Source organism: Astyanax mexicanus, chromosome 16, assembly GCF_023375975.1.
Source record: "Astyanax mexicanus isolate ESR-SI-001 chromosome 16, AstMex3_surface, whole genome shotgun sequence".
NCBI classification, from domain to species: domain Eukaryota; kingdom Metazoa; phylum Chordata; class Actinopteri; order Characiformes; family Acestrorhamphidae; genus Astyanax; species Astyanax mexicanus.
In genome coordinates, this window is record NC_064423.1 from 31,855,167 (window position 1) to 31,878,168 (window position 23,002).

General features: G+C 36.7%; 2 protein-coding genes across 2 annotated transcripts in view; one reads left to right on the plus strand and one right to left on the minus strand.

Moving 5' to 3' along the window:
• ankrd13c (ankyrin repeat domain 13C) overlaps positions 1-13,598 on the minus strand; it is a 43,641-nt gene extending 30,043 nt beyond the window's left edge. The window contains exons 1-2 of the mRNA XM_007231781.4: positions 12,886-13,598; positions 8,113-8,154 (exon numbers count right to left, since the gene is read on the minus strand). Of these exons, the coding sequence (XP_007231843.2) occupies positions 8,113-8,154; positions 12,886-13,288 (445 nt within the window). The 5' untranslated portion in view covers positions 13,289-13,598. The remainder of the gene's footprint in view (positions 1-8,112; positions 8,155-12,885) is intronic.
• Positions 13,599-15,270: 1,672 nt separating this feature from the next.
• Positions 15,271-22,854, plus strand: plaat1 (phospholipase A and acyltransferase 1). The gene is made up of 5 exons (XM_007231785.4): positions 15,271-15,979; positions 19,180-19,235; positions 19,721-19,850; positions 21,082-21,350; positions 21,532-22,854. Exons 2-5 carry the CDS (start codon positions 19,203-19,205, stop codon positions 21,631-21,633), a joined length of 534 nt encoding a protein of 177 aa, XP_007231847.3. The 5' UTR covers positions 15,271-15,979; positions 19,180-19,202; the 3' UTR covers positions 21,634-22,854.
• The last annotated feature ends 148 nt before the right edge of the window (positions 22,855-23,002 follow it).

Consider the following 23,002-nt stretch of genomic DNA (forward strand, 5'->3'; position numbering starts at 1 on the left):
TTTACATATATTAAATACAACAAATATACAACAAAATTAAATTATTATTTGCTTTCCAGTCTAAGTAAAAACAAAAAATGAGGTTGAACACAAACATTGTATGGTAAGTATAGAAAAGCTACTATAGGTTCTTTAAAGAATGCTAAAACAAGCTTTAACGCTCTATACCTAGAGGACACACAGTAATGTGTAGTAGAAATGTAATGAGTGTGTAGAAAAAGCTACTACTTAATCTACATATCATGTTTATTTAATGCTGAACTCATTCATATGCATAATTGATGAGCGTGATTAACATGCTGATGGGTAGAATTTAATAAGTCATAGTGAAACACTTACTCCAGCTCTTCAGGGCAGGCCTATTTCATAACCATCAACAAAAAAAAAAGGGGGAAGTGTGGGCTCCAGTCTGGCTGAAAGTTAAGCTAGCATTATCCTCCAGTAGCTCTGTGTTAGGACTGCAGTGTATTGGAAATACTGACACTGCAATATGGAATCCCAGAACAGCAAAATATAGCACCATTTTTCAGCCGATTTCTCCAGAAAATAATTTTTCTCATGATATTAATAACACCATCTGTGTATCCAGTTTTGGAGTAAAATAAATCATACTGGGAAGATCTGAATCGGGAGAAGAACCCTTGGGACATGAGAACGAAGTGAACTTTCTTTTGCATCAAGTAGCAAAAAAAATAAAAATAATCAAAAATAAATTAAACATTGCACCAGACGCTGCACATCAAGTGATGAGGCTACTGTGCATGTGTAAATTGCTGATATTACATTTTTTATATATATTAAATATATATTACATTTTTTTTCTCAGAATTTAGCTAGGCTAATGGTGCCACCTATTCAGCTGCTACTCAGCTGTATATCCCCATTACTAGTGATGGCACAACACCAGGAGGTTAAAGACTAGCACATGCCTCCTCCAACACATGTGAAGTCAGACTCTGCCTATTTTCAAACTGCTGCTGATGCAGTATTGCCGAGTAGCATCACAGCACGCTCAGAGGAAAGAGCGGCGACTTGGTTCCGATACATCAGCTCACAGACACTTGCTGATGCTGATCGACATCACCCTTTGGAGTGATGAGGGGAAAGAGCGCCATCTACCCAATTGTGCTCCCTCGAGGATCTGACAGCTGATGGCAAGCCGCATGACCAGGATTCAAACCAGTGATCTCCTAATCACTGAAATATTTTTCTTTCTGCAATAATTACTGCAATACAGGTATTTTCATCAGTATGCACCAGAAACCAATGGTTCTGGGAGAGTAACTGAGTTCATTTATAGATATATATAGAAGCTGCCAGAGGTAATATCAGTAGATCAGAAACCTGTAAAGAACTCTATTATATGGAAGTGGTTTCATATTTTTCACTATTCCTGAACTGAAATACAAGTATGTTTTTTGCACTTTGTTCAATATAAACGCTGATTGTACGATTCAAGGGAGCTGCTTACTATTCTTAAAAGTTAAAATTGTTGCTCTAAATGGTGCTGTTTGTCTTTTCCATTAAAATGAAACAAAACAAATTGCTTATATATTTTGAAGTATATCAAAAAAGTGCCAGCATGTCATGATAATGCACATTGATGGGAGCGATCTAGGAAGCCCCCGTCCATGGATTCTGGACGTGTATATCCTTTAATCTACATTTATATCCTTTTATTTGATAATTATGATCATTCAATAAATATAAATGCAGAGACAGAAAAGTCAGACTTTTCCTGTAGCTCTCGAGATTGGAATACTTTACTTTTGACCATCTACAATATTTTTCCTGTAATACTTTTGTCTATTTTCATTTTTTTTTCTGATTCATCTACTGGCGTGTCTGTAATACTTCAATGATTTTCTTCAGTAAATTTTATTCTAAATTGGATACCCTGACTTCTGTTTTTCTTGTCCGTCCGGCTCACATACATTTTTGCTGTGGTAAATTACCCTACAACATCTTTATATACTTGCTTATGTGGTTTCTTGTGCATAATACATTAGTTATAAATAATTTCCACATAATTGTGCACAACACTAGAGACACAGTACGGGTAAAAACTGTCCGTTAACTAAAACATCATAAAATACTGCTACATGGGTGGTCTGATGTTTGTCTATTTTGCAGAAGAATAGTGTCACACAGCCAGAAACCACATCAGCTTTTCTTAGACCTGCTCACTCCAGATGATTTATGGATGCAGTTTGCATGATGCCAGCTGTTGAGGTGTACATGTGCGCCACATAGCATAAATCACAGCCAAAAATTAAAAAGCAACGTGTCTTAGCTCACTGATAACATCTGGTGAACAATGTGATTTAATTTGACGTTTAATTAACTTTATTATGTATTTCTTCGGCGTGTTTGTTTTCATGAGCAGCTGAAACATAAACTGTCTGAGTAAAACTGCAGACAGGTAGCACAGCACACACCATGTCATTAACTGGAAACCCGGGCAGCTGGTGGAAGTGAGAGCACTAATATTTTCCCGGCAGCACCGCAGATGACAGAGAGCCCTGGTGAAGCGAGTGTGGGTGTAAATCTTTGGGCCTGGGCTTGGCTGGGACACGCTCTGGCCTGCTGGAGTGGAAGCACAGAGTCTGCTACTGCACGGTGGCCGGTCCTGCAGCGTGACGTCAGCGTGCCCTCTCATTTCTCCGCTTTGACCTATATCCCCCTCCTGCGCTGATTGTGTAATGTCAGCATTTAGCAGAAATACTTTATGTAACAAAGAGCTGAGCATCCAGGCGAAGCTAACCGCTCTGGCCTCGCTCCTTCCCTCTCTCCGGCCCACCCAGGCTGAAACTCCGGCCCAGGCCTCTCGTTTAGAAGAACGAGGACAGCGCGGCTCTACCTCGCTCCGCTTGGCTCGGCTTTCATCAACTGAGTGGACACAAACAGAGTCGCTGGACCGCCGCCTGGACACCGCTGTAATGAGGCTTCGCCATCCCGGCCAATCAGGAGCCCAGGATGAACGTGCACGGGCTGCAGATGGGACACTTGTTTAAGCCGTGAGCTGGAAAGCTTAGCCTCTTTCTCTCCACCATAAACAAGTGAAAATGTTGGCCTGAAAACAACAGCTTGGCCAAAAGCCTAATTTACACAGTTGCCCCACTCAGCCAAAAATGTAGTTGATCAGCCAAGACATGTTTGGGGTCTGAACTGAGCTTTTTTTAGTTTTGCAGAAGGGTGTATATGAAGCAAAGATGACTATCGCTGTAAGTTAATACAGCAGTTAGAATCATGCACATGCTATGTCTTGTACAAGATCAAACTGCATTTTAAATTCTTTCTTTTTTGCAGCTTAATACAAAGGAGAACGATTTGACTGAAGATCCTCTGAAAGCTCTTTTTGGAGCAGCATACACGTGTCCTTCTTGTGCAAAGTAAACTCAAAGTTTGTGTAGCTTTAGTCCACACCTACAAACTAGCAAGACTCTAGGTATGCAAACACTTGACTCTAATTTGCTTTTATGGGGTAGTTAACACAAGTGTTCACACACTGATTATCACATTATTTTATTTTATTACGCACATTATATTTGTCAATACCCTTGACTTTGATGAAGATTAGATCATAATTTTCAAACAACTTTATGCACAAAACTATGGAATACCACAGCCAACTTTTCTTTGGCCAGAGTATGTATTAGAGGCTGATTATATATGCCCAATATGTTTATTGTACTCCAATATTAAATAAAAAAGGTTTTTTAAAAAAAGTTTTATTAAAATAATAACTCGATGGATCAATGGCGTTTGGTGAAATCAAAAAGGCACAAAGAATGGCAAAAAAGTTTACAAATTTCGAACGCACACTATTTTGGTGTTAATGGTTTAAGGATAAAAATTCAACCCTGCAGCATTAAAAGTGCTCATAGAAGATGACATAACAGTGTAAACAAATAATGTTTAGAGCTTTCATAGGACTATAAAATAAACAACAATCAGACATGTAATTGTATTTGTCATCAAATGATATACATTAACCAAAAATTCCACACTAGTTAATCTAAACTGTATCTAAACTGACACAAAGACAGGAATAGCATTTGCAAGGTTCTTAGGATTCAGGTACTTAGATTACAGCTGCAAAAAAATGGATTTGTACATCCCTTGTATTAAAAAGAATTTTTTTCAAAATATGTTTTGCCCTATAGTACATTATACTATTTTCTATTACCTAAATCAGTATTTTATTTAATTAACAATTGGCATGATCAATATGATCAATAACTGTAAAATTTTAGTCTTTGGTTAATACTTTTCAGTGATTCATATGTAACCGTGGGTAAAATCCATATGTACAGGGTTTCACCTTGGCCAAGACAGTTTTCAAGGCCTCTCTCTGAGTTGGTACAAAAAGGGTATATCTAATCAGTACTTCGTTGACTATTTAAGATGTATGTGTATGCTTCACTGACTATATTTTTTTTACAACTGACAAACATATGGGGCCTGTTCAATATCAGAACAGTCTATTTAAACAGTTTTTTTTTTTTTTTTGGCAGGGGTCACTGCCAAAGATCATTCACTTTTTGACCCGGTATTATTTTGACTAGGAGGAACTGATTGCTTTCCTTCCAAGCCACAGCAGGAAGCTCATTCAGGTTATCTCACATAGTCAAAAACGTCAAAGCCACGGAGCTTTGATTTAGTTTTCCCTTATATTTTTAATTTTAAAGACTCTGTTTTGTCCAGAAGATTCTTTAAATAAAGTGGTAAAGCTATTTTCTATATATGTTGCATCATACCAGATGCAATATAAAATCAGGTTTCAATTGACTGAATCTTTCAGCCATTATAAAACACTCAACATGAACACATATGACATATGACCACCAAGTTGAACACCCAACTTCCACCGTAATCTGTACACTATCAGAAAATCTACTGCCTATTTAGACTGTAAGGGAATGCAATGTTATGATGCCAACTGTGGCCTATCATCTATTATTACAGATGGCCTGACTTTGGGGGCCGATATTGATCGCCATTTTTAAGTATGATCAACCAATAGGCAACTTGTGGTAAACTGAGATGCTGGTGCTGTTGTTCGCCCACTGCGCTCGGTCACTCAGATTTGTGGCGGATGGTGGAATCGGTGGATGCCAGTGAGTCAGGGTGCCTCCATGTCTATGTTACCTTCTGGCCTTCTGCCTTTAGTTAGGCTGTTTTATTCAGATCTGCCTTAGTCATTAGATAATCACACTGATAATGTTTCAGATTCTCTGTTTTACATAAATCCAGTCAAAACTAATTGCATCTCTCTGCCTTTCTGTTTTCTCTACCTATCTGTTCTATATGTATCGAGATGCCCTGTTCCTGATGTTGCCCAGCCTGGCTCTCCACTGCCCGCTGTGTCAAATTATTACCTGCTACATTAGCTATAGCTCTACATTCTCTCTCTGTACTGTCGTTTTGTTCTGTTATTCGTTTGTCATTTGTTTGTACTGAGCAGGTCGACCCGAGGGGTCTGGGTTCCTCTGACTGAGTCTTGGTTCCTATTAAAGGTTCTTCCTCTTAAAGGGAATTTTTCCTGTTTTTCTCTGTAAAGCTGCTGTGTGACAATTTCTGTTGTAAAAAGCGTTATATAAACAAAATTGAATTGGAAATCAAATTGAATTGATTGGTCAAGGGTGGTGCTGTGTACAACACTGACCTGTCTAGGCAAACTGTGTAATATAAGATGAAATAAACTTTGCCTTATGGAATCAATCACATTTAAAACACTGTCAGACTCTGAAATCCTTCCATTACGGCCCCCCACAGACCTACCTGTACATTAATATTTTACAAAGAGCTGCACTCACAATGCAGGCTAACACACAAAATAAAATCTTTATGAATTTGGTAAAGCAACACAAACAGAAGAACATTAAATGTTTCAAAACAAACTTGAGAGAGAAGAAATTCCCCTTGTTTCTGTTTAAACGAATTTCTGGTGCACTCTGTAGTCTGGAGTCTATTTGAATACATTTAAAAAGATCTTTCTGAAATCAGACTCTGAACTCCCGCTGCAGCTATACTTTGTAAGACTGATTCATTGACTAAAATAGAATGCGTGGGGCAAAACTGAGCAAATGACCATTTCTAGCACCTACACTTGAAAGAGTTTATGTAAGTCTCATTACTAAGCATTAATTCAGAAAATGTAGCAGCACAGACCACCAGCAAACAGATTCTCTGCATTCTTTTTCCTCCTTTCTTCTTTCCTTTTTAATCCATGATAGGAATCCCACAGGACCACCACAGTGTAGAGCTAATTATTTTAGCGTTGGTTTATTCTCAGCACTAAAGTGACACTGGCATTGTAGTGGTGTGTTAGTGTGTGTTGTGCTGGTATAAGCGGATCAGATGCAGCAGTGCTGCTGGAGTTTAAACACATCAGGCTCACTGCTGGACTGAATAGATCACCAACAGCGTCCCATAGGCAGCCTCCTGTGGGAACTGATGAAGGACAAGATGATGGCCAAAACAAACTGAGCAGCTACAGATTCAGAGCTTCTGTTTCTGACTTTACTTTATCTACAAGGTGAAGCAGCTATAGGTACGAGTGTCTAATTGAGTGGAGGACAGTAAGTGAACAGGGACACTGTTTAAAAACTCCAGCAGCACTGCTGTATATCTTTTTAATCGTACCAGAACAACACACACTAATATCTTGTTTTTTCTTGCGTATTTTTTCTTGCTCTTCAAGCAAGCAAATATGTTTTATCCGATTACTCAATTAATTGAATCGATTTTTCAATAGAGTACTTGATTACTAAAATAATCAATAGCTGCAGCCCTAAACAACATAGCAAATTGATATTAAACTTGTGTTTATCTTGTTCCATAGAACTTAAATTGTGAGTATCTTAGGTCTGTTCATAGTGTTTATGAAACGGCTTAAAATATTTAGTTTTGAAATGGAAGCAGTGTTACAGTTGCTGGTATATCTCTTTTTAAGGTCTTTTGTTTGCATTCTTCAGATGGTTTTCTGCTAATGAAGTCTAATTTCTTCATATATTGTGTCAAAAAGTAAACCCAATAGTAATCAAAGCCTTAATTTAAAGCTTTAATGTTTGACACTGTATGTACAAACCTATATAAAAGCCCAGTTATGCGCAAAAAAAAAACATACATATATATATATATACATACATATATATATAAAAACAACAACAACAACGGTATACCATGAAACCTTCAGAATCTTGCAAAATACTGTGAAGCCAAGCACTTCTTGTGGGTGTATATTAATAAACTGGACATACTACATTGTGCCTAATTTAATCCCAGTCCTTTGTTTCTAGTTTGCACTGTTTTTACACAAACTATTGTTGTGCTGGGCTGTTTTTACATAAACTCTAGGAACTTTGTTGTTTAAATGGTGTTCAAATACACACTGGAAAGAACCTACACTGCTCGAGGACTGTGCTGCCAATCAGATCAACACCACGCCACTACACAAGACTACACAATAATACAAGTGCAATCTGGACAAAAAGAGCACAAAAAAAAAAAGATTACAGAAATTATATTAATTATGAAAGACAATAAACACTGTAAACAGACAAGACATGGGCCAACACGGCACTCAGTACACAGTACTGAATGTGTGTGCTCAGGGAAAAAATGTGCAGAGGTAGCAATACACTACAGTAATATTTACATTAAATATATAAATATTTTAAAACATCTGGCCTGAAAAATCAAGTTCAGTAATGAAGGACTAAAAGATGACCAATGCAAACTGTGCAGCAAAAGATGAGCTTCTCTCTCTGACTTTACATCTGCAAGGTAGAGCAGCTAGGTAGGCTGTGTAGGTGTGTAATAAAGTGCACAGTGAGTGAACAGTGTTTAAAAACTCTAGCAGCACTGCTGTGTCTGATAATATCTGCTTTGTAGTGGTCCAGTGGAGTCCCGACCATTGCAAATTTGAATGTTTGTGAGATTATTACTCTATAAAATACAGGGATCAGTAGGCATTATCAGCCAACGTTTAGTATTAAGCTTATCATGAAAAATCATAGATTGAGAAACTTATTTGATTAATACTAGACATCACACAAAAAAATTTAACATGCTGTGTTTAAAGCACCTCAAGTAGTAAGTACCTACCTTTATGGCCCATCATTACAGCCAGATGAAGAGGAGTGTTACCTGTGGAAAATAAAATAAAAAGGAGAAGTATGAATAATCACTTCATGGCTATGCTTCTATGACTATGACAGCAGCCTCATGAATCAGTATGTGATGTCTGAGAACAACTTTAACTTTCTGTGAACTCAAAGTAAAACGGTATGGACACCTACAGCTCTGGAAAAAATTAAGAGGCCACCTCAGTTTCTAAATTAGTTTATCTGATTTTGCTATTTATAGGTATACGTTTGAGTAAAATAACATTGTTGTTTAATTCTATAAACTACAGACAACATTGCTCCCAAATTTCAAATAAAAATAGTCATTTAGAGCATTTATTTTCAGAAAATGAGAAAAGGCTGAAATAACCAAAAAGACGCAGAGCTTTCAGACCTCAAATAACGCAACGAAAAAGTTAATATTCATAAAGTATTAGGAGCTCAGAAATCAATATTTGGTGGAATAACCCTGGATTTTAATTACAGTTTTTATGCATATTGGCATGTTCTCATCCACCAGTCTTACACACTGCTTTTGGGTGACCTTATGCCACTCCTGGTGCAAAAATTCAGGCCGTTCAGCTTGATTTGATGGCTTGTGAACATCCATCCTTTATGTACTGGTTCTGACATTTGAAGTAGAATTTGCACAGAAGAAGCACTTTTATATCATGTTCTGTCACACGCATTTCCCAAGTTTTACACTCAGAAAGAAAGCTGAAGAGCTGTTGTGTTAAATAGTACATGAGGGGAGAAAACAAATAATTCACGACTACAGTAAATCTACAAAGTGGATCAGAGCACAAAAAAAAAAGCCATGACCCAGCTCCGGGTAGGCTGCCGTGCAGACTTGCAGTTCTGACAGAAAATGAGATAAGCCAGAAAGCCAACCTGAAACATAAGCACTGGCACTTTATCTAGTTAATGAGTTCATATCCATAAATGATGGAGTGAGTGGGCTTGCATGAATAAAACCGTCCAAGCTTTTCTTCAGCCTAGATTCATAATGGAGCTGAAGCTGCTCTGCACACAGCGTGGCCTGCTTTGGCTCGGGTTTGAAACAAACCGGCGTTTCACGCCAGTGGGTGTGAAGAAACAAATTCATTATCTAGTGAGCTTTTATATTATCTACTTTATAAAACTGATTAAACTGCCAACTCAAATACTATATGTAGCCAAAATATTCGGACAAAAAGAGAGAGTGCTTTTGTTGGAATAGCTGCCTTAGAAAAGACCAGGAAGGGCTTTCAACTTGATTTCTGAGCATTGTTATGAGGATTTCGTTGCAACCAGAGACAAAAGCATTAGTAAGGTCAGGATGTTGGATAATCAACACTGCATTTCATCCTCTCTAACTCTTTAGCTCACCCCAACAGTACTGATCAGAGTAGAGGTGAAACGATTACTCGAGTAATTCGAGTTACTCGATAAAAAAAAAAAAAATATCGATTTATTTTCTGCGCCTTGAGTAATCATTTATTAATTTTAAAAAGCAGAGCACAAAATTTAGCTTGACTTTTAATGTGAAATAGCGCGCTTAGCGTTACATCACCGACGCACAGGAAGCAGGTGGAGGAGGCGGAGGTTTTTGGAGCGGTGAGCAGGTAAATTTAACTTAACAAATCAATGAGATTAACATTAATGTACCTTAATAACAGAACGACAGCGCTGTGGAGTTTTGATTATTAATAATACTATCTAATGTGTGTGGTTAGTTTATTATAACGAAGACAAGTTCTAGACTTAATACAATCTTTATGTAATCAGTAAACACAACGCTGTGGAGTTAAGAATAAATATATGTTAAAGTTAGCTGAGCTAAAGTTTCTCTGGCCGGAATGCACGACCATGAAATTACTGCATTGTCATTTAGCTAAGATGCACAACATAAAGACAATGTTTATGCCTTTTTTACTGATTAATGCCCTATATTTAACACTTACAAGAAATCCTAAGTTGAAATAATTTAACTTAATTCATAAAATTACTAATTATTAAATTATTACTCGCGGTATTTATTTCTTATTTTGTGTTTTATTTATTTCTATTTGTGTTTGCAATGTGGAAATGTATGTTGTGAATTTAATAATTAAACCAATTGGTCATTCATTATTAAGTGAAATTTCTTATTTTATGAAATCTCTTATTGTATGTTTTATCTGATTACTCGATTAATCGAATTGATTTTTCAGTAGTGTACTCGATTACTAAAATAATCGATAGCTGCAGCCCTAGTTCAGAGCCCCATGATTCCAGAGAACACAGTTCCACTGCTCCACAGTTCAGTGCAGGATTGCTTTATACCCTAACACCCACACCTGTCATCAGGCATGGTGCCAATGAGTTCAGGGTTATTGGCTGGACAACCAGTGTGTGTGAGAGTGAACATCTGTGGCAGCAATAGGAGCAACTCACAGTAGCTTAATGGATTCATCAGAATTGGTTTTCACCAACACTTTACTATACTGTCATCTGTGACATTTTACACAAACAATAAGTTGCAGAGACTTTTCGTGAAATAGTACCATTTAACCTAGTCTCAACACTTTAATATCAGATATTGCACTTTTGTTTTTTGTTTTCAAATGCTTCTTTACTAATATATGTAACATTGTCTAGCACTCAAAGTTGTTTTGTGCTGCACCCATAGAAATAAGGAAGTACAAAAGTGTTTAAGATGCATTGGTTAGTGATATGCTGGTGCATGCTTGTGCTTGGCATAGCTGTTAGAACATGGGTACATTGTGGTCATGAAGGGATGCACATGGTCAGCAACCATACTGTAAAAAAGGGTTTGTCACTCAAGAGATGGTTGATTAGTATAAACAGGTCCAAGTTATGCCAAAAACACATTCTCTGTGTCCAACATTAAAGTGGAACAGCAGAAAACCAAGGCAGCTCCTACAGGCTCAACAAACTTTGACAGCTGAACTGGAGAAACCTAACAGAGAGTAGAGTGAGAACTGCTAACTTGGTTTACTTGTAAAATCCCAAATTACAGAACTAAAAGCTAATTTCAGACAAGAGCTGTAAAATATTTACTATTAATTTCTGATCTACAAATTTGTAGAGACCGTAACTGACTAATCCTAGTGCAATAATTTAAGCTGGGCAATTTTTTAATATTTTACTGTATTGTAATCATCTTTCGTATCAAGGATATCATCAGTGATTAATGAACAAACTGTACATTTCATTATTGAGAGAGTAAAGATCATGTTTAATTGAATGATACGTAGCAAGAATTTAATAAAAAAAAACACTGTACTGTGCATGAGAGAGTATTTAAATAGCAGCCCTTAAGAATCTGTTCCGTCCTTAGATATTGTATTATAATATTTTTATCAAATTTTCTAGCTCTCTCAGTGCGTGATTACATATTCAATGTGGCGGTTACTTTTATACATATCCATACCAGAAATATATAATATCGATGAATATTAAAAAATAATGTGTATTGTGGGATATAATATGTCCATATTGTCCAGCCCTAAAAGGACTACATATTTTCTGTAACTTTGACTAGTCATATATTCTCATAGATTTTCTTGGAATTACACTTTAATTTATTTATGATTAACTTTTAATTAGTAAAATTTTAGCTACAGACATCTATAATTACTTTTTACAAGTAGACATTGTAATTCTGCATATTTACAATAAAACTCTCACTAGTAAAACAAGCAGGTCCATACATCTGTAAATGTGTGAATTTTGACTAGATCAAATGATAGTTTGAGAGTCTTGATAGTAAGGTGCATTTGGCTTATGTGCAGATTAGAATCAGTAATTTAATCATTTTATTGACTAGCAGGAATGGGTTTATTGACGCGATTTTATAATTTTACTAGCTGATAACTGAAATTGAAGTCATGAATTTTAAAGAGATTAAAGAGCTAGTCATTGAAATAGACACATTTTAGCTACCTTTGCTGCAAAATGAAATCATGGAAAGGATTCAAAATTAACTTGTAGGTGTACAACAATTTTTATACTTCTGTATGTATTGCTTTATTAATTTAATTAGTGCTTTATTAATATATTTAGTGCTTATAACGCTGGTGTTCATTATCCTTGGTGTGCTAACACCATTTTTTGGTTTGTTTATTGAGATTGATTGAGACATTTTCCTGTATATTGAAATTACTTTGAAACCAATAAAACATTACATAGCTAAAAAAATGTTTTTTAGTCAAACAGGTTTAAACACAAATACAGGAACACAAACTAAATAAAAACGAAAATTAAGTCTGAGAAAGGTTTTTAAAACAAGAAAAACTAAGAAAAACGATCAAACTAAACAAACAAATGAGAAACTAAGCCTAACTATTGACTAAAACAACAATATAATAACAGTACTAGATTAAATATAACTAATAATTGCAGTGTAAATTAAGAAAAAAAAATAATATAACGTGATTAGTAATTATGTTAAAACGGACTTAAAACTTGACTAAAACAGCTAACCGTTACATGTTTTAGTTTGGTAGATTAACCTAAAGCTAACTTTAACTACTAAAGAATGAAACACTAATATAAAGTGTTTAAAAGTTTTAAACGTGGATTTCAGTCTAAAATTAAAAGGTTTGTAGAGCCTAAACCTCCAGTGTACGCTAAGTTAGTAGTTAACATGCTAAGCTAAGCGGCTAAGCTCCTGGCTGGTGCTGAGTTGAGTTAGTGAAGCTGCGGCTGGGTCTGTAGCTGAACCCCGCCGCTGAAGGCCAGACCCCGCGGACCCGCGGCGGAAACTCACCGTGCGCGTCCTTCTGCGCGATGTTTTGAGTCCGAATGAGAGACGATAATCTCCGCACATCTCCTTTAAACACGCACTCGTGCACAGGAAAGTCCGTAGCGCTGCGAACCACCGGGTTTCGGTTCTTATCGGCGGTGAGCGGCGCGGTGGAGTCCGGGTTGTTGGCGTTGATTTGGGACTCCCGCTGCTGGGTCTGGGACGGTGACCGGACCAGTTTGTGGTTACTAAAGATCCGGTTGGCTTTGCCTTTCCCCCCGCCGCCTCCGCCGGTGTTGTTGCCTCCAGTCCGGGCGGAGGAGGTGAAGGTGCCCGTGGCTGCCTCCTCGTCCGGCTCCAGCAGGTCCTCCTCGTCCTGGCCCGGGTTGTGATCCTTGCGGAGGGAGCGGATCTTCTCCCCGGTCATTTTACCGAGCGGAGTGAAGGGCGCGGCGGGCCGAAGAGCGCGGAGGGGCGACGCCGCCGGCGGAGAGACTCGCAGCAGCGGAGCAACAAAAACAACAACAACCAGAAGAGCAGCGGCAGCGTGGCGGCCTCCTCTCCCACACCATGAACACAGCCGAGCCGGGCGGCGTCAAAAAACACAGCGGCGCGGCATCGCTTTACTGACCGACCGAACCAGGGTTAACCGCGACTCTGCTCCCGCCGCCGCTGCTGCAACTGTACACACGCTAAACCCCACCGACTAGGAAGAGCCATCTGCCGTTTTCCGCCCAGACTCTCGCGAGAACTGCTCCGGAGCTCCAGCGCCCTCTGTTGATCCTGCCGTATTCAGATGTGCCCCGGCGGCCATGAGGGCGCGTCTCATTCCGAGTTCAATACACCCTAAAACTTAGCTCACCACTTACTTCCTTCACTAGCTATGCCAAAAGACTAGATTAAAAAAAACAACAACATAAAACTAATATTTAATAACATTTAAATAATAGAGGAAAACATTATAGAGGAAAACAAAATTAAGTGTAACTAATATAAAATGGTCACGTTATGACTACTGTGACCAAATAATAATTAATACAATACAATAAAAAATATTTTTTCCATTTTTTTTTTAATTAAGTAAAAAAAACAAATACACAAATAAATAAGAAAGGTCTAAGAAAGTTTTTTTTTAAAGAAACGTAAACCAAAGTGATTAAGTAAATTAACAAAAATAAAAAGCTAAACAATAGACAAAAATAATACAAATAAATAAACTAAACAACTAACTAAATAAAAGTAATAAATACAACTAAATTTAAGAAATAAATAAACAAACAAAAAAAACAAAAATCTTAAATAAAGGATAGAGTAAAAACTAAAAATTAATCCATTTACAATTAAACAGTAAGAAATCAAAGTTTATTAGTCATATACTGCACATTCTGTATTTGTACGAAGTACAACTCGTACCCTTTTTTTAACTTAATTAAATTAATTTAAAAAATAAAAATAGGAGTATAACACTCCTAATACTAAAAACGTCTTTTAGCTTTCCCAAAAGCATTCAATTATTTACACTTAAAATCAGTAAAATGTACTATTTGGGCAGGTGTGCGCAAACATTTGCATTAAACTGTAAGCAGAACAGCATTTTATACCTTTGTTTGTGCATGAAGAAGGCATCAGCTGCTGCCACCTACTGTGTGTTTGGTGGTAAACGACCTGTTTAAAAAAAAAAGCTCTTCAAAATTCACTGAACCTCTTACTCTATAATTCCAACCTATACATCACATGTAAACCAAATATTTGCACAGTGGACGATTCAGAGTTGACCCTGTTTACACCTTTCTCTCACTGTGATGCGAGCATTATTGGTGTTTTGCTTGTACTGGTAGGAGTGTGTCTCAGATCCTCCTATTCACCCCCTAATGTGTTTTGAGTGATCATATTAGTATATGTTTTAAATGCATCTTGGGTGAGTTTACACGTGCATTTGTATGTGGTTTGGCCTTATACAGATAGATTTAACCCTGATACTTAAGGTGCGTGAAGTGTGGTGAGGTATAAACAGGTGATCCAATGTGTCTCCATTTAATCAGATTGAAATCTGAAAGCTGTGTATGATGGAAAATGTAAGTTCATTGAGTGTGCTCCAATTATTACTGGTGTTTTGGTTGTGTTAAGGGGGATTTCGGTTGAAGAATGCACATTAGAGAGTGGTCTGAGTGATCAAATTTATATCAGTTTTAAATGCACCTTGAGTGTTTATACTTGCATTTTTATGTGGATTGATCTTAATCAGATATAATCCTGATATTCTAGATGCACAAAGCAACATATATAGATATAAACAAATAAAAAATATGTCTATTTAATCAGACAGAAATCTGTTTGCTGTGTGGAATAGTATATTCAAATTCTCTCAGTGTGCAGCAATTATTTCTGGTGTTTTAATTCTACAGGCATTTGTATCTGTATTAAAAGTGACTTGTCCAGATATGATCCTGATACTTAGGGCACATAAAGATATTTTTCTCTATATAGTTTCTTTAAAGTTTCTTAGGTTCTTTAATGGTTCTTTAGTAAAGTTAGTGGTTGTAGCTTTAAAGAACTGTCATCTGTGAATTGTATAGACATACTAACAAACTATAGACATGTAAACACCCAAACACCTATTTGAATACAGGTCCAGTAAACGTTGTGTTGTATTGTTATGAAAATAACCTTTTTAAAAAAGGTTCTGCTACTGATTTTTAGGTGGTTTATTAGTACAGTGACTAAATTTACTTTATTCTTTATACTAAATCCTAGATGTCTTGTTCAGTAACATGTTTAATATTTTGTTATCCCCCAAGTGGTCTCCCTCCCACAACAGAGGGCAACAGGGTGTTTTCAACACAATGAAAGCATTGATCTATGAGTGGGACACTGTGCCTACCACCGGAGCAGGTTCAGACCGTGGTCAGTTCACCCAGAAGAATATTGCCACTGCTGGATCCTCTACATTTCTCTCTGTACATCAACCAGAGAAAATAATCTACTGGAGTTTTATTCTTACTCTGATTTTTAATTGTTTTACGGACTGGACGAAAATTCTGATTGTGTTTTTTGAAGCCAATTTGAGTCCAATGGAGGGCTGATCGGGTTTTTAGTGGAGAATGATCTCTGCTGTCATGTGAGTATTGGGTGCTATGTTGTATATTATTGTTTGCTAGATTGTGTAAGGGTGTGTTTCTGAAGCTAAAACCGACTTTTTTCAATTGTAGACTGAATATTGGAACACAAAGTGGTTCTATGTTTTAATAATTCAGTATATTTCAGTTAGAGAGAGCCTCATGCTGTGATGGAAACCTGAGAGTTCAATTGAAAAACTGATCACCCCTAGGGGGTTAGTAGACCATGGTATAAGCCAGAATAAGCCAAAACAGTTAGATCAAGTTACAAATATGTCTGATTGTATGTCAATTTGAGTTAAACATGAAAGAAAAGAAAAATAATATGAATTGATTTACTCTACTGATGATTAATGTTTTAATTTTGTCATCCTTGTCATAGTAATACAGGATAATACAATATTGTAGGTTGTTGATTTAAAGAAGTTTTAAAGACCTTTTATTATTATTATTTATCCTATACTTCACAAACCATGCATGTTGCATTTCTTCCACCTGGTTCTCCATTATTTGCATTCTATTGTGCCTGGGTTGTGTGGGCCTATGTATTGTGAGTGTATGTTTGTCTAAGTGTGTGTGTGTGTGTGTGTGTGTGTGTGTGTGTGTGTGTGTGTGTGTGTGACTGTGACATCATCTCTCCTCATTGTCCTCTATAATCCAGCACTATCTGGTCTTTTTGTTTACACAGGAAGTCAGTTTACACATGTCTGAGGACTGTAGTTGCATGTATATAATCTAATCGATACAAACTAAAATCTAAATAAATAGTTAGTTAATATTCCTGTTTACAACTAAGTTAGCCTATAGTAAACCTGTACATGCAATAATATGGCAAAGGTTCCAGCTAGCACAGAATGTTAAAGGACAATTCAGCAATGTTTTGAAAAGGTTATAGGAAGATTATAGGAACCAGTCATTGGGTTAGTCTGTAGGGTTACAGAAATAAAGTTTCAGGAAAATTCTGAAAGTAATTCTGAAGTATTACGTAATAATGGTTAAGGAAATTTCTTAGTCAACATTGCCAGTTAGATCAAAAATAAAACTATGGAAATGTTAACATTAGGCCTGTCACGATTGCAATTTTTGTGGACAATATATTATTATATATTATATATTATTCCTGAAATGATTGCAATAAACAATATTATTGTAATTCTAAGCCATTAAATGCAATTGACATAATAAAGCAATAATCCTCAAAGTTTTAATTAATCATAGATTGGGAAATATATACAAATACATTTTTCTTTACATTCTGCAGTCACAGCAATTGAAGTATTGGTTTGGTTTTGCATGACTGGCTGAAATACTGTCACTGTTATATATGTGAACAAACAAACAAATAAACACAATAGACCATATCACCATTATCAACTATTATTGAAATCATGTCCATTTATGTTATAATAAGTAGATAATATAAGTACTGACATGCCTAGTTAACATTTAATATAATGTTATGTTATGCAAATATATGATAACATAATGGAGTAATGTTTATAATACTAAAACAGTCAAGCAATCAATACAATCAACAAAATGTGCTAAATAAAAACAAAGCATCAAACTGATACATAATCATAAAACTAAATTTAATGAATGTGTAAAACTGTATTTAAAGCAACATTCTGTCAGTTTGGGGCTTTAGAGACATTTCTTGTGATAATAGGTAAGCAGTTTAATGTAAATAACTTGCTGTGTGAAATTCTGTGTTTTTAAGTAAACAGTTTTGTGAAAACTGTTTTAATGAAATACTACTGTACAAAATGTAAGGAACAACTACCTCCAACAAACCCACCAGACCACTCTATTTTTAAAATAAATATATTATATATTATAATATATTAAACCTTGCAGGACGCTGCCAGGACATTACCCCCCCCCCCCCCCCCTCCCAATTTGGGACCACAAAGAATTATTGCACACTTTCTATTAGGGGTGGGAATCGTTTACTATCTCACGATTCGATTCGATTCCGATTTTGGGGGCCACGATTCGATTCAAAATCGATTTTTGATTCAAAACGATTTGATTTATAAAAATTTCTGCTTCTGGCTTATGAATCTTATTGAAAAAAGCCTCCAAAATATACACTGGTCCTGAAGCAGGTAATGTGTTACAAAAACAATAAAATGTGCAGGAATGTGGGTCCTCAGTGACAGAGGAATCACTGGGATATCACAATGACGTTAATGAACAATAAATAAATAATAAATAACACTGATTTATTACCAGGCTACTAGCGGTGGTGTGTAGGTGACGCTGCTGGGCTGATGTGATGATAGCACTGGAGCGCTAAAGTTCAGGAGCAGCTGCTGATTAACTAGTTAATTTAAGGTCGTTGTATTTCTTCAGAAAGGGAGCAGGAGGTGGAGAAATTAATTCATATTGTCCATTCCTTAATTCCTCTGTGATGAGGAGCTGAAATTAGCTCTGATTAGCTTATTGTTATTTTTCCGTTCCGCCTTAAATGCTGCAGCCCGCTGCCACCTGTAGCGTTATTTAAGGTGGAACTGGAAAGTTAGCTAGTTAGCTAGCTAACAGTTACTGAAACTAACTACTAGCGATCTTTTTTATGCTTGTTATGAAGCATTCTGCCATAAAACATTAAAACTACACGTTAATCTAAGGTAATATAATGCTTGTTCTGCCATCTTACCGGTGATTCTCAAACACCTACGCTCTGTGTGTGTCTGGAAGATCTCCGTTTGAAGGGACAAGCGCTATCCCCAGGGTTGCCAGGTCCAACAAAAATACCCAGCCCAAAATCAGTCTAAAACCCGCCCCTCAGAATCGATTTTGGGACATTTTAAATCGATTCTGAATCGTAGTAAATGAGAATCAAGATTCTTATGTGAATCGATTTTTTGGCACACCTCTACTTTCTATAAATTCTATAAACTTCATTTTACTTCTTAAACATCACAGTGTTCATCTGCTGTATGAACACAAACTGAAATTGATGATCCAAACAACCAGTGATTTATAAAGGAAAATTATGAAAATGATCAGGGGTGCCCAAACTTTTTCATACCCCAGTATAAATATACATATATATGAACTTTACTGATGATAAAAAATGAATTGTTGAACTTGGATAGTCCAGAAAAGATATATTATATATACCCCAAATATTTCTGGTTGGGATAATAAAACCAAACCAAATCCTAACCAGTCTGAAATATTTTTCATTTTCTTATAGAATGAGTGCAATCATGCTGTGGGATGATGGATAAACAACCAAGGACAAACTCTACTGTAAGTATAATTACTATTATTTAAGTAGGGCTAAATGTTTTTTTAACTGTGTTTTAAATTGCAAAGTCTAGGCCATAATGCATCCCATACAGTCATATACCCAAAAGTATCCCACATCTTTTTAATTGGGCATAGGTCTTGCAATGCATGGCATGGCATCTGTCTTCAATGCCTGCTCTTGAGATTGCAGCAGTGTAAAGAGTATTGTCCTGCTGAAATAGCACACAGGCGTGTGTGAGTGAGCGCTCAGAGAGGTTGCAGAATCTTTTTAACGTAACATTGGGCTGTAATAAACATAAAAAAATGATCGGGTATTGTACCCCGCATCATGATTAATGGTCTAAATAAAATGCTCTAAAATTAAAAATTAAAATAATTTTACATTGATCTCCAGTGCTCATTGTTTGCATATTTCACCAGCAGGACAGTGTTCTAAATTGTTTACTTACTGACCTCTTACGGAATGGCATAATTTTTTGTTACAGATGGCCACTAGTGAACCTGAGCCTTACAACGAACCCCAACCTGGTGACCTCATTGAGATCTTCAGACCAGCTTATCAGCACTGGGCGCTCTATCTGGGAGATGGATACATCATCAACCTTACACCAGTTGGTCAGTGCTTTAGGCCTGTTCATATATATATATATATATATATATATATATATATATATATATATATATATATATATATATATATATATATATATATATATATGTATATATACAGGTGCACCTCAAAAAATGAGAACATAATTGAAAAGTTACTTTATTTCAGTAATTCATTTCAAAATGTGAAACTCATATTATATAGATTAGTATTACACACAGAGTGATCTATTTTAGCATTAATTTATTTTATTGTTGATGATTATGGCTTACAGCCAATGAAAACACAAAAATTAGTGTCTCAGAAAATATATTATATTAAATAAGACCAATTGGTACCAACTTTCATAAAAGTTGTCAGCAGAGGGAAGCATGGAGTGCTGTAAGATTGTACAGGAAAACTCTGCACTGATTTTAAACTTGATATAACACAGCAGAGAAATACCAGCAGATGACATATCTCTCCAAACCATCAGTAAATTTTACATTTCATTAGAAAATTAAAGGACCAGAGTCTGGAGGAAGAGTGGAGAGACACACAGTCCAAGCTGCTTGATGTCTAGTGTAAAGTTTCCACAATCAGTGATGGTTTGGAGAGACATGTCATCTGCTGGTGTTGATCCACTGTGTTCTATCAAGTCTAAAGTCAGTGCAGTGTTTTACCAGAAAATCTTACAGCATTTCATGCTTCCTTCTGCTGACAACTTTTATGAAGATGCAGATTTCATTTTCAGCAAGACCACAAGAAAAGGCCACAATACATTATGTTTAATAATGTACATTAAATCATCTTTAGCTTAGCAGAGACAAACTGTCGTTTTAGTGATACTTGAACCCTAAAAAAGGGCTAGCAATACCTCTGTATATGGGTACTGCTGTCACACTGAGAATGGTCAACCAAGCACATGACAGTTAAAGTTAGTGTTGATTCTATTACTGTATATGGTTAAAGTGTTTCTGATAAAATGGCAAAGATTTAGAGACAAATAAATGCAAATTCTTCTATATTATTCAGAAAATAGCATTGCAGTGAGTAATGAGGAGAGAATGAAGCCAAGTATGTTCTGTTGGATTTTTCATCATTTATGGCTCTTTTGAACAAAACGCTTAGACAGTTGCACCACCTAGGAACCCAGAGCCAACTGTGATGGATGAATAAAATACACAAAGAATACATAAAGATGTAATCATTACTGTGTGCAACTTTCACACTCATTTCTTACTTCCCCTTCCCCAGATGAGAGTCAAGCTGCTGCCATGTCCAGTGTGAAGTCGGTGTTCAGTCGGAAGGCCGTGGTCAGGATGCAGCTCCTGAAGGACGTGGTGGGGGGTGATACGTTTCGAGTCAACAATAAATATGACGACAATCACACCCCTTTACCCGTCTCTGAGATCATTCATCGAGCCCAAATTCTGATTGATCAGGAGGTGTCTTATGACCTGCTGGGCAGTAACTGCGAGCACTTTGTCACCCTACTGCGATACGGGGAGGGCGTATCAGAGCAGGTCTGTCCTTCTCCTTTTTATATTGAACAGAGTTTGTTAGCTGGATGTCTTGGATATTATGTGAACCAGTCTTCTATGCAGGAAAAAATAATAATGCAGAAGTAAAGTGTATTGCCAAAGTTCAGCTCAACTTTTCATGATATTTTGTTCTGTTGTGTTGTCTGGTCTCTTGTCTCCTCAGGCGACTCGCGCTATTGGGGCCATAAGTTTGATGACTGCAGCAGCAAGTGCCTTCTCTGTGCTCGGACTAATCAACAATCGCTCCAGGAACAGGCCTTTCTGATAGAGTAAAACTTTTAAAGTAAAGTTTCTAGACTGGGATTAAGCCTTTCCAATATGAAAAGCTACATTCAAAGCAGGGTTTAGTCCAAGTATAGGCTTAAACCCTATTTGGGAAACTGTCTCTTACAGTTTAAAGACAGTACAGCCTACAATTACAGTATATGCACTAAGTAACTTCCCAGTTCACAAACCTTGCTTGTGTTTTATTTACTAGTTAATGCACTCACAAATTCTGTGTTTCCACTAATGATTTGAGCCTTTAATATTAGATGTGGGTTGGTAAGGTTGGTTAAAGGTTCCATAGAATGCATTTATGGGGTATTAAAAGTTGTTCTTTGACACATAAACAGTTCGTTTGGTGACAACTGCTCAGATGCAGTTTTACAAACCTGTTTACAACCTTGTTATTTCAGCTCTGCATGAAATATGTGGTTTTACCAGGAAAAATAATGAGTTTTGCTTGTATTGGCTGGTTTATGGCATTGAAATTGCCCACATCACTGTAGCCTAGCTTTTAACACTGAGTATAACTTTATAAGCTGCTGTTGCCCTACTCTAAGGGTCGTCTCTAAGCCCAGTTGCCACTTAATTGGTTTCCCCACAGTATAGAGCTTTTCCAGCCATTGGAAATGGTGCTGAGAGTGCTAAATTCTCTTAAAACCCCTTAAACCACTTGTAAAGAACGCATTACAACTCTGAGGTGTCTTTTTTAGGGTGATGTATCTTGGTTCAACCCAACAATCATGTGTACTTTACAAATTTGAGCTAAACAGACCCATAGTTTATTACCCAGTTAATTACTACAGCTATGAACAAAGGCCATCTCTGCCATTGCTCCAGAAACTGCACAGAAATATGCAGTAGGACACAGGAAACTCTTTCTGTTTTTACACTTTTGCTCCGCCCCAGACAGCTACGTGAATAAGAAGGAAGAACATTCCCATGTGTTTTTTGTGACGTATTTTGATGCGCTTAGGGTTTTCTCTTAAACTGATTCAGACTAGAGCAAATGAACAACAGCTCACACCTAGTCCATAGCGTTTCAGACACAGATCCAGTATTTACTGTGACCACTGATGTACTTCACTGCAATAGCCCCCTGCCTGTTGAAGCAGACCACAATACCATAGTGTTTTTATTTTACATTTCAATCATCTCTTCAAGGTTTACCGTGTTATGCTCAAATTATGTTCAAAATTTGAAATAAAGTGTGATTAAACAACATTTTTGGTCAGGTATTTTGTCTTTGATGACGAGTGAATGTATACTATACAGTATTATCATCGCTGTCCAATGAAAAACACTTATCCCCAATACAGCAACTTTACAGGAGAGAGAAAAAAAAACTTGTAAAGATAATTTTGAAGAAT

Bases quoted from the DNA above. Each gene is read 5' to 3' on its own strand.
- plaat1 (XM_007231785.4), top strand. From the start codon at position 19,203: ATGATGGATAAACAACCAAGGACAAACTCTACT. The intron at 19,236-19,720 runs GTAAGTATAATT...TTTTTGTTACAG, and splicing joins AACCAAGGACAAACTCTACT to ATGGCCACTAGTGAACCTGA. The intron at 21,351-21,531 runs GTCTGTCCTTCT...TTGTCTCCTCAG, and splicing joins GGGAGGGCGTATCAGAGCAG to GCGACTCGCGCTATTGGGGC.